Genomic DNA, 12753 nt, shown 5'->3' on the forward strand with positions numbered 1-12753 from the left:
TGACATTTCCTTAGCTGTAGGACAGATGGTTGCACTGATTATAGGGCTGTGCTACTCATCTGCTGCTTTACAGTCTGCAGGTGTACTCACTGGCTTTACAGTCTCATATAGCTTAGGAGGTAGCAGAGCTAAATTAGCCTTTAAGCACCAACAACCTATCTGATTAATCTCTTGTGGTTACCGTTGCCTTCTGTCCAAGACTTTTCGCTGTGCTTAGTGCGTGAGGTTTGTAAATAGGGTGTTAGCCAAGCTGAACGGCCCTGCTATAGTGAGATATCTCAAGAGACCATTCCCAAGTTACCCGTGGTCTGTTATACTACCAGGGGAGTGAGGTGTTGATGCAATTTATCCCAGATGTGATGTGTGGCCTAATGAAAGTCTAGCTCTGGTTCTCAAGAGACTGCAGGGTGAAGAAACGGGAGGAAGCACCTCTGAAACCTCTGAAACTACTTGTGGCCTCTGGGGAAAAAAAAAAAAAAAAACTGCACTACTTATTCTACTGGTGGGCAAACTGTAGTGTTTTTCATTTGTTGTATGTTTTCTACCAGTGGTTTTCAATATGTTGATTTGTAGATTATTTTCAGCCCTTATTATCACACATACTGAACTCCTCAGCTAAGTGTCAGACCCTTTAGGAGCTGTGTTTGTGGGGGAAAACACAATGAAAGAATTGTACAGAGGACAAGGCCGCAGAACTATGTTTTTGAATCACTGCTTTAGGCTTTGTTGTCTTGTAAGGGGCCGTGAAAAATAAGCAGACATTGCGTGATGTTGTCTTTGTAGCTGCATGAGATGAGGCAGTGGTGGGAATGTTGCCAGAGGTCCTTTTTAATAGCTGAACCTCTGGGAGAGAGGCACTCTCATGGAGATGCCTTATTCAGCCTCATTAGATCTCCTCAGAAGGGGTTTGTGTACCGTCGTAACCTTAGCAGAGGAGTCGTTAATGTGGCACAAGTTATGTAATTGTACTCAAGCAACTACACAAGACTTATGCTTCTGATTTCTTGCATCAGCTACATCAGTGGGACTACAGTTAGGTTGTCGGCAAGGCTTGGTGTGGAGGTTCTAGTGAAAAGCTTGTACAGTAATTAATCATTTCAAGCATGGCGTCAACGTAGTTTAACAGAACTTCACTCAAGTGTCTAAGAATAGAAGGTTGTATTTACTTTGACATAAGTGAACATGGAAGAGATATACAGTAAACCTTAAACACTATCTACTCATTTACAAGAAAATTAAATAAAATGTTAAACAGGACTTGAAACCATGTTATTTTCAAATCCTTAGGACTCATTTTGTTTGTGCCTAGCCTTCTAGAGAAGCCGCTAACAGCTCTAAACTGTAACACAGCAAAACTCAACTTGAATAAGGTATTTCATTCATCATCACCATAATCATCATCATCATCACATTCACTTCTGCAAGAATACTATTATAGTATTAGTATAATTAATACGACTAATGTTCTTATTAATGTAACATCAAATGCATTTACTGTCTATTTTATGTTGCTTTTTAATGAACGGGTGAGTGGAAAAATATCTCAAATGCATTTTCACAACCTATTTACAAACCTGATACTTTTCCTGGTAAAACAATGAAGAGCTCTTTCTCTACGAGAATTGTGTTTTTAGCACTAACACAAACTTTATTATGTTTTTGTGATTATTTATGTATGGAGAGGAATTAGTGGCAAATTGAAAAGCAAACACTACCGTTGAAAATGTAAATGCAATCAACAAAATGCATTGCTTTTTCTCACTAACACGCAGAAAATGTGCCAAAATGAAATGCAAAACCACTATTACATTATATTTCACTGCACTTGATCTTTTTATTGAAAAACAATAAACAAGAATTGACATTTTCAAAACCAAACGCTGAATTTGTGTCAGAATTGCACTTAAAATGCAATCAGCTCAACTGCATTGTTAGGTTTTGAAAATGTAAATTCTTGTTAATTGTTTTTCAATAAAAAGATCAAGTGCAGTGAAATATAATGTAATAGTGGTTTTGCATTTCATTTTCGAAATCTTACGCAATAATATTGCCAACATTTTTGAATATTGTGAATGATACTATACCCTATGCCATATCATATTATATGCAATAATACAAGTACATTTTTATTTTGTTGCAGTAGTGTATTCTTAAAATATTTTTTTCAATGTTTTTTTTTTTATGTTTTGTCCTATCACTACATATGACACTAGATAGATTACCCTATTCTGTGTGTTAGTGAGGAAAAGCAATGCATTTTATGGATTGCATTTACATTATTCCACTGTAGAGTTTGCTTTTTAATTTGCCACTTATTCTTCTCTATACATAAATAATTAGAAAAAATGATAGCAAAAAACACAATAGTCTTGTAGAGACAGAGCTCCTCGTTTTTTTTTCATCAGGCAAAAAAACAGGTTGGTGAATATGTTGTGAAAATGCATTTGAGAATTTCTTCCACCCGCCCATTCATCAAACAGCAACATAAAATAGACAGTAAATGTCACATTATATGTCACATTTATAAGGACATTAGTCTTATAAATTATACTAATACTTTAATAGTATTATTGCAGAAGTGAATGTGATGATGATTAGGGTGATGAAGGTTCTCATACAGAAGGCTGCATGCAGTGTTGCACAATATTAGCTCATTTGTTCACAAGACACAACACCCTCAGTGTAAAAGCTGTTTAAGCTTTTTTTATTAAACAACCACATAACACGTATGTGTTAAAATCTAGTTTCATTATGTAGTTGATTAAATATTCCACAGCCTGTAAGTGAAAATGCTTATTTCAACCTTTATGACAGTCAGTTTTGGCTGTTTACAAATGGTAGCTTCATTTTTCATTACTTTGCAGCCAATGTAGCATTTTCACCTCAAGGGGGAGCAAGATGATCAACAAAAACACATCAGAGCCAGGCTTGCAGAGAAGAGAACATTATATTTTTAAATATATGTACATGTGCAATGACTTATTAAAATCAGCAGACTTACACAAACAAAACAGAATTTAATTAGATTTATTTTTATTGTTATTTATTTATTTTTTTCTTTCTTGTGGATTACAGAGATCTTCTGTTCTTGGCAATGCTTACTAAGCATGAATCCTTCAAAGCGTTAAAACAAATGAGTAATACATTGTATTCACTGAAGCATTAGATTGGTACTTTTTGCTGATTGCCTGCATATGGTAGGTTTGTGATTTGAATACTTTGATTTAGTTTATAATTTGAAAGTCATGGTACACTGGATCAAGGAAAAAACGCAAATATATGGTTGAATTGATTGTTGTAATTTTTAATCATACGTTTGCATTACTCACAAGAACAGTATCATCATACAGAAGTAAGCAAATTAAATGATAAAACATCTCAGTTTTAGTTTTTGCAAATAGTAGCCAGCAGATTAAAAACAAATGTTTTAAAATAAGCTGAAAACAATGATTGATTGATTAAGAAATTATATTTTCTGTATGCAATTTGTGAGCTGTTCATGTCTCTATATTTTATAACATAATATTGTATATTAGCTAAATGAAATGGGTGGGCAAAATAAGCTAAAGCTTCAGCCTATACCTTTCCAGTCAGTAAATTAGTTTGTTTAAATTTGAGACATGTTATTTTGTGTTCATTTTAATTAATTATGTTTTTTTCCTTTCTTATGTGTGAGTACATTTCACAAAAGAAATGAACTAAGCTAGTCTGGAGGTGATGTGCTGCTCTTCAGTATCAACAACAGTATATTCTCCTGAAGTCAATATTCAACTACAGCTCTGGAAAAATAAAAGACACTTAAAAATGATGAGTTTTTGATTTTACTAAATTGAAAATCTCTGGAATATCATCAAGAGGAAGATGGATGATCATAAGCCATCAAACCAAGCTGAACTGCTTGAATTTTTACGCCAGGAGTGGCATAAAGTTATCCAAAAGCAGTGTGTTAGACTGGTGAAGGAGAACATGCCAAGATTCATAAAAAAAAAAACTGTGATTAAAAACCAAGGTTATTCCACCAAATATTGATTTCTGAACTCTTAAAACTTTATGAATATAAACTTGTTTTCTTTGCATTATTTGAGGTCTGAAAGCTCTGCATCTTTTTTTGTTATTTCAGCCATTTCTCATTTATGGCAAATAAATGCTCTAAATTACAATATTTTTATTTGGAATTTGGGAGAAATGGTGTCTATAGTTTATAGAATAAACCAACAATGTTCATTTTACTCAAACATATACCTATAAATAGCAAAAACAGAGAAACTGATTCAGAAACTGAAGTGGTCTGTATGTAAAGAAAAATGGAGTCTGACATTCAGACAGCTGTATAGCCTTAATTATAGCTTAATGTCTTGAATGTACACTTTTACACTTTGTGTTACTAAATACATCCAAAAGCTGTATTCATTCCATTCCCATTCATCGTGTTTATTACTGTGACTTGAATTATAACTTGTATAACATTTTTCTCTCCCCCTCTTTCTGTGATCCTCTGTTTTGCTCTTTCTCTCCTCCTCTCAGGCTAAAAGGGGAGCTAGCCTATAATTACAAGGGTCCCAGGACCAAGGATGACATCATTGAGTTTGCTAACCGAGTGGCAGGGTGAGAGACATCCCCTCTTCATCCAGAACATTTTTGTATATGCTTTTATCAACACTTTTATCAGAATATACAAGATTTAAGCTCCATACTTGATGATGATATTGAGTTTCCTGTTACTCAGGATAGAATAACATTATTAGTAGTATCAATGTGTTTAGTTTTCTGTCTTTTTTTTCCCTTTAGTTCATACAGTGTATCATTTTCTGACTGATGCTAAGTGTAGTAGTTGTTAACCTCTCAATCAGCCTGGCTTAGGATCTGAAGTAGGCTTTAAAACTCTTTGTTTAAGGTTTAAAGGATTTGCTGTAAATCCTCACTTATGGCCACTAGGTGCCACTAAAGCTGCATGGACTCTCTGTAGGATGGTGCAATTACCAATCAGACAGCGTGCACACAAGTCATTAGAAAGCCACGAGGGTTTGGCAGTTGAATCTGAATCTACAAGTCTGTCATCTGGAAGTAGCTTGTATTTATTTTGTCGTAAACATGCCGCCTCTCCCCGGCTGATGTGAAAAATGAGTGTTGTGTTTGTTTGTGTGCATGTTGGTGGAATGTAGGCCCGCGGTGCGATCCCTCCCAAGCAAACAGATGTTTGAGCATGTCCTGAAGAGGCACGACGTGTTGTTCGTGTACGTAGGGGGAGAGTCTCCGCTCAAGGTAAGCCTTCCGGAGCCTTCAGTGGGTTGTAGCTGCAGCTGGCAAAAAACACTGACAGTGAAAACATTTCCCATCTCCTCCCTGACTGAACTCGGCGCATTATGCATCGCAGCATGTAATATATTCAGTGGATTCTTTTACACCATTTACCATGTGAAGAAATGTACATGCGACTGTCCATCATATGTTCCTATGGATCAGTCCTGTTCCCGTGACATGCGTTTTATTCTTTGCATTAAAGCACACATGCAGAGTTAACAGTCTGCTCATCCCAAGCCTTCCCTGCTCTGTATGTTGATGAATTATGCATGAGTTAGATGCTAGTGGAGACTACGCCTTCCTGAGGCGCTTTCTCATAGCCGCCTCATAGCTCATAGATTTACACCGTGGCTCAATATCGCCACCTGAGCCCACGATTTACATCAGCATAAATGCAGGACGTGTCAATAACATGGATTTTAGCATGATGATAGCTCTGATCTCTAGGGTCAGCACGGTAATCGTAAAAGCCTATTAAAACAGTAGTTTCCACTCATTTTGAGTTCTTTTGATTTTGCTGATTTTATTTGCAAACCCACTACACACATTATTTTAACTAAATAGTGAGTATAAAGAATTAAATTAGCTCTTACATTGTATTCTATATATCCGTGAGTAGGGGTGGGCGATATGCCCCTAAAATAATATCACAATATTTTTTGGTATTTTTGTGAAATCGATACTCTTGGCGATATGACAAAACACCGAATAAAAAAAAAAAAGAAAACTTTCAAGAATACACTACTGCAACAAAAGAAAAATGTAATTGTATTATTGTATATGATATATGATATAATATGATATGGCACACCCCTTAGAGAGATATTAAAAAAATACTGGAATTTTACCATATTTGTAACAGAAGTTAATGATCCAGAATGTAATAATACTAATAATAAACTCCAGATATCTCTGTATACCCAGGATATATATAAAGTAAAATAAATGATACTGGACAGATGTAATCTGTCACTAGTAGATGAGAACAGTGTGAATTTTTATTTTGCTAAATATAGTTTAAAAAAAAAAAAAAATAGTAGTACCCAAATGTGATAATTAGGAGTGGGTGCTGAAATGGAATGATATTTCAGGGTATAATATCATTCACAATTTTCAAAAATGTTGGCAATATTATTGCACATGATACGATATGACACTCCCTTAGCGGTGAGCAATATAGTCCTAAAATTATATCACTATATATTAGGATGTTTTTTACAATAACAATATTCTTGATAGATGACAAGAAACTGTACAATATTTTATTAATTTTAAGAATCTGGTACAACAACAAAATAAATATAAGTTTAATTATTATTAATAATATTAAATTGCAGGATATTTAGTGCAAATATAAAAAATATACAAAAATATATTATACAAAAGGTTTACCTAGCAACCTAGATAGAATCAAATACAGAATTTCACTACTATTCCGGTATGTTTTCTTTTTTTGTTTTTGTTGTTTTTTTTGTTTATATACATCATTTATAAAAAATATATGTTAATAGTATTATTACATATGATATTATTTCACACTTTTAGTATTATATTTGGCCTGTCTGTTCTTTGTAGGGAAGAACATTATCAGGGTATTAATAGCTAATGTACAGTATCTAAATTCTGTGCTGTGTGTGATGTTAGTCTTAACAGTGCACTGCATTACTTTTAACACTGATAAATAAGTGAATATTTGGAATATGTGCATGTGAGAAGAAGCATATAAATATCCATGAAGTGTTTTTAGGATGCTACATGAAGCCCTTGAGCAAGTACCCCTAAGCAAGCAGAGTTCTAAGTTGAACTGAATGTGTTGTACCATTCATAACAAAAAAAGAAAACTATTTTATTATTTATCTTAGTAATTATTATATGAGTATCATATATTTTATCTAAGTAATTTAGTGCTACTGAAACAGTGCTAATGATTTTGTTTCATCTTTGACAAGAACTGTTTAATCAGGTTAGGAATCATTTATACATTCAGATGGTCCTTTTAGCATTGCTAATATTAATACTAAAAAATCTGGGAATCTGTGACCACTATAGTGACCATAGCTTTTTTTAATGACAAAACAAGAACAATTAATACTTAGTTATTTTTATTGACTGATTAACTGATTGTTGTGAACAAATTATACATTGTGTTGCCATACAAATAACATTTTATAATATTATTAATAAGAAGTTCAAACTGGAAAAGCTTAGCCCTCACACACAATATTAAACTATTCAAAATATATTTAACTATAAAATAGTTTTAAATAGTTTTAAATAACAGTAATTATATATTTTATGATATTATGAAATACATAGTTGGTCTCTATTCTTTGAGTGCAGTTGAAATAGTCATATCCATTACCCATTCTTCTATCCAATGTAAAAGTGTTAAGGTACTCCTACTCTGGTTTGCAGTGTTTTTTTTTTTTTTTTTTTTTTGCAGTGGATATTTAAATATACTTTTCCCCCCGAATGAATCACAAAAAGAATCATAAAAATAAACCCAAAACTACAGGGACCTGGGGTAGATTTTCATTGTGAATTCTGTGCTACTAGAAAATTGTAGTGAAGAAATTGCTTTGCCATAAATGCAGCGTTTGACAGCTGTTGGCGGTAGACGGCCTATCAACTCGAGCTGTTAGGAGAAAAACATCCTGAGGGTGTCCTTTTCCTAGCAGGGAAGAGTAACTCAAATTACAAGAATACTCGATTCACTCAACACCTTTTTGAAAGATTGATACTCGTACACACTAGGGGTACTTGGGCTGCCCTGAGCTGAGAGGTTTCTGTGAGGTAATTACCAGAAACTCCTGAAGCTGTTGAAATCTCCCACATGCTGCTGTGATTCAGCTCTGATGTAGCGTCTGAATAATGAATCACAGACAGAGCTTTATCTTTTGGGATGCTGTTAAACTTTCTTTTTTTTTTGTTCTGTTCAAGAATCATATAGACCTGAGATCAGTCATTCAAAGCCACAGAATACTTATTACTATAGCATGATGAACATGCATACCTATTTTGCCAAGATAACAATGAACGTCTGACTGTTGAACTAAACACACCTCATTTTAGACCACCATAACATAGATAAATATAATCATAACTACATTTGCTATTTTAACAGCGCAGGCACAAGGCATGAAAATAGACTGCTTATGGGGTGTAAGATATAAAAATTAGACTACACAGGGTGTGGGATATTTTATTTGCTTTTTAACAACATTTGTACACACCCAAAACAACCAGTTTACATTTAGATAAACATTGATTTAGCATACCTTGATTTCTATGCTCTTAAAATGACATTAGAAGTGGCAATCATTGGGGTCCAAGCATACTGTGCCATTTTGAAGCCAACGCAGCACAAATGATGAGCAATGTTTTTAGACTGGTGTTATCTATAATAGATGTGATGTCTCAGAAAGAGATTTTAGGACATGACCCGAATTTGCATAGTTGTTAAACTAAATCATTTAACAGCAATTTGCACTGTGCTTTAGTTCCATTTTTAGACTGCTGCAGAATGTACCAAAAAGTTCTGCTTAATCACAGAAAGTTTCTCCAGGAAACAAGCCCTTCTAACCCCACTACAGGGGTTTGGGATCTAAATGTGTAATGCCAGGTTCACACTACACGACTTTTAAATTTGTTCAAACTACACGACTTTTTAAAATCGCCAGTCATTGGGCTGTTCACACTATAGACTGTTTGTGCTGTAATTGCGAGTCCTCCTGTTGTTGAGACTTTCACACTGCATTTGTGACACAAGGTCACAAATGACATGATTTCTTATAGTGGGAAATCGCAGACTCACCTCACAGCTCTCCAGAAACATGTTTCATCACAAAAAACACACCAAAACTAAATACATGAGAACTAGCGATACCATGCCAGAGAATGTCTATACTCTATAGAGAAAAATACGCACTTACAGTGAGAACGGGTTCATATGAAGCAATTGAGCAAAATCTGAGTTTATAAATGTCTGATCGTTTTTATACTGAAATATGTATTTACGTCCTCAACACAGAACTGTATCAAATGTTTCAGTACCGCAGAAATGATTTTTTTTGTGTGTTTTGAACATGCTCTACCTGTATCTCCAGGATCAGCTCTCCAACCAATCAGCTCACAGTGGCAGTAGCTAGTGTCTTTAAAGTGTAAACTACATATAAACTACAGGCAAATTGCTTTGCTTTTTTAGTAAAATACATTATTCTACTTTCTTAAATGAAAGAAATACTCAGAACAAATAGTTCATAATTATTTTTAATTAAAAGTTTTAGCTGTTGGCTCCATTTTACCCAATCATGGATTCATTTTCGGGCTCCCTCTAGGGTTCAACAGTCATTTCATGATATAACAGGGGGAATGGTAGGGTGGTCAGACTCTCCATAAACAGCTCTAGTGTGTTTTGGACCCATGGTTCTCTCTATCTGTGATCCCATTGGCTGTGTGTAGCCACTGCTTCTGACTCCTAGTCGTCAACTGAGTCAGATATTAAGCATGTTGAATATTTGCGAGGCGTCTGCAAACAGTCAACGACGGAACGACAAGCGTCTTTCAGTAGTTCACACTACTCGACTGTGCGAGCACCGAGTGATCCCTGATTTGCCTACAAACAGAGTTTTTGTTGGTGATCAATGAAAACTGTTGGCGACAAAAAAAAAAAATGCCCAAAATCATGTAGTGTGAACCTGTCATTACATGTGTTGTAGAAGATTATGGCTAGGTTTTTGTAAAGTGACCGTCTAATCTAATATAATTCATGCGCATGTATAGCTGATTGCTGATTCCCAGTGACACCCTCCTAATGACGTAGGGTTGATGCTGAGTAATGTGAAAAAAACGGCAACCTCTCAAAAAGTAATATCTACGGGTGAAACGATTACTCGCGTTACTCGATTTAAAAAAATTATCGATTTTTTTTTTGTGCCTTGAGGAATCATTTAATTCGTTTTAAAATGCAGTTAAATTTAACTTATAACAAATTAGTGAGATTACAATCAGTGTACATTAATAACGTAACGACACCCCTGTGGAGCGCTGATTATTATTAATACTGTCTATTATGTCATTTAGTCATAGTTATGTCAGTTAATTAGATCTGAGTAGTGTAAAGCGTAAATAAAAAATGTAAACGTAAATTGATATTTTTCTCTTGTGTATTTTTAATTGCTTTTTAGGCAAGCAAATATGTTGTAACCGATTACTCGATTAATCGAAACTATTTTTCAGTAGTTTGCTTGATTACTAAAATAATCTATAGCTGCAGCCCTAGTAATATCAAAAGTCATGTAATTCAACTGCTGTAAAGTTAATTTATCCCACACAGTGCAGAACTTCAAAAAGTGTCACAAGAAAGAGGCGTTTTGAGCGTTTTAGCATTGTTTATTGCTGTAATTGCAGCCTTGCATGAACAGCAGGCAAGCTGAATTGAAACAGGTGACGACTAATGAAGATCTCCAACAGAATGTGTCAGATAATCCTTATTACATCAGCTGGTTTCAGCATGTGTAAATGTAAATGATGTGTCTGCTGCAGAGTTCAGCTCATTTTCTGCTGGATCCATCTCTTCTGTTGTAAGCAGGGCGGGATTGCATGCAGTAAACGTACAAGACTGCTATTATTTCCCAGTTTACAGTTAACATAAGGTGGCATCATTGCATTGACTTCTGGCTTCTTTGTGCAGGGTTTAAATGTGATTGCTGATGATGTGACGGTCATCTCCAGACACATAGCCATACTACGGGTGTCGGGGCAGGTTCACAGACTTTTCTTTTTTTAAATAACCACAAAAGATGTCAGAATAGATGAGTGGAATCTTTTCCTCGGGCCGACCTGTCAGACTCTTCAATGAGATGTCCGTCCATCCCGTCTGAAAGCCGCTGCTGAAAAGCGGCACTGAGAGAAAAGCTGCACTATTGATTGCATCATAAACCTACCCTTGCCAAGGCCTCACCGCCAACAGTCCTAAATGAAGTGGAGCGAGTTGATGTTTGCAGAGCCCCGTCATGGGACATTTCAAACCCATAGTGAAGAATTGGCCATAAAGTGATGCTGATGCGAAACTAGCAGAGTAATCGCCTCAGACCCTGCAGAGAGAATCATATGCACGGTGATGTGCGGCTGCTGCTGCTGTGATTCAGGATCTTAAAAAGCTGCAAAATGATGACTGTTTTCCTCCCTTCCTGCTTTAAGGTGGAAATAAGCTGGGTTATTGCTTACAGACAAGCGCTGTATTGAAAGTATGTGTTGAAAAGTTAATTAAACAAATTAGCAAAACGTTTTTAATACAGTAAAAAAAAAAAAAAAATTCATTCTATATTTGTGATAAGGTGGTGTCTGTGTATACTTTTTAAAATAGGAGCAAGAATAGATCTTCAAAACTAGTTGCCCTAAAATAGGGAATAAAGTTTATGCCTGCAAAGCTTATTACATTAGGGGGTCTGCTAACACCCAGCAGCTCACCCCCAAATGTACAGGTCAATCCTTCACTCTTATATAGCTGTCCCCACAAGACAATTGATTGTTGAGATGAGGGGGTTGTGGTATTCTTAGCTGTGTATTAGAGGTGGGCGATATGGCCCTAAAATAATATCACAATATTTTGTGGTATTTTTGCGATATCGATATTCTTGGCGATATGACAAAACATTCAATTTAAACATAAATATTTCAAGAATACCCTACTGCAACAAAATAAAAATAAAATTTTTAATATTGCATACAATATCAGAATATCAGAATATCTAAGTGAGATATTAAAAAATACAAGAATTTTCATCAGATTGCAACAGAAGTCAATGATCCAGAATGTCGTGATACCAATACTAAACTCCTAATTTCTCCATATATCCAGGTTTAAAGTAAAATAAATGATAAGGGACAGATATAATCTGTCTCTAGTAGATATATAATGGGAAAGAAGAACAGTGTGAGTTTTCCTTTTGCTAAAAACAGTGAAAAAGTCACACCCTGATGTGATAATTAGGGGTGAGTGATACGGCACGATATTACAGGGTATAATATCGTTCACGATATTAAAAAAAAGTTGGCGATATTATCGCGTACGATACGATATGGCACACCCCTACTGTGCATCTTTCTCTTAAAATTCTGCTATTTAAACAAGGCACCTTTTTTACCGACCAACCCACACCACCACAATATTGTCTGTATGGTGATTCTGTTCTGTTACTTTTGTTTAAACAACAAAAAGTTGTTGCTCTTTTTAGCATAATGGGAATCTGGCCATTGTTATTTACATTGTATTCAAATTGAAAGATAATTGAAATTGAAAGATAAAGAGAAATGCTCCTGTATCCATGAATATATAATATATAAAAAAAAGAAAACAATCCATGTATTTCAACATGCAGTGAAATTCATACAGTTCGTACTGTTTGGTACTGCAAATGTGATTTATAAAATAACTACTAACTAACCAGA

At 35.0% G+C, this 12753-nt stretch overlaps 1 protein-coding gene across 2 annotated transcripts in view; it reads left to right on the forward strand.

Annotated features, from left to right (window-relative positions):
- The window catches only part of tmx3b (thioredoxin related transmembrane protein 3b), a 97461-nt gene that overhangs the window by 13968 nt on the left and 70740 nt on the right, over positions 1–12753 (forward strand). For both annotated transcript variants that reach the window (XR_007424043.1, XM_022662389.2), the window contains exons 6-7: positions 4525–4605; positions 5163–5262. Coding sequence is in view for 1 of the 2 variants with exons in the window: in XM_022662389.2 (XP_022518110.1) it covers positions 4525–4605; positions 5163–5262 (181 nt within the window). In the remaining variant the exon portion in view is untranslated. The remainder of the gene's footprint in view (positions 1–4524; positions 4606–5162; positions 5263–12753) is intronic.

The sequence above is a fragment of the Astyanax mexicanus genome, chromosome 1 (genome assembly GCF_023375975.1).
Source record: "Astyanax mexicanus isolate ESR-SI-001 chromosome 1, AstMex3_surface, whole genome shotgun sequence".
NCBI lineage: Eukaryota > Metazoa > Chordata > Actinopteri > Characiformes > Acestrorhamphidae > Astyanax > Astyanax mexicanus.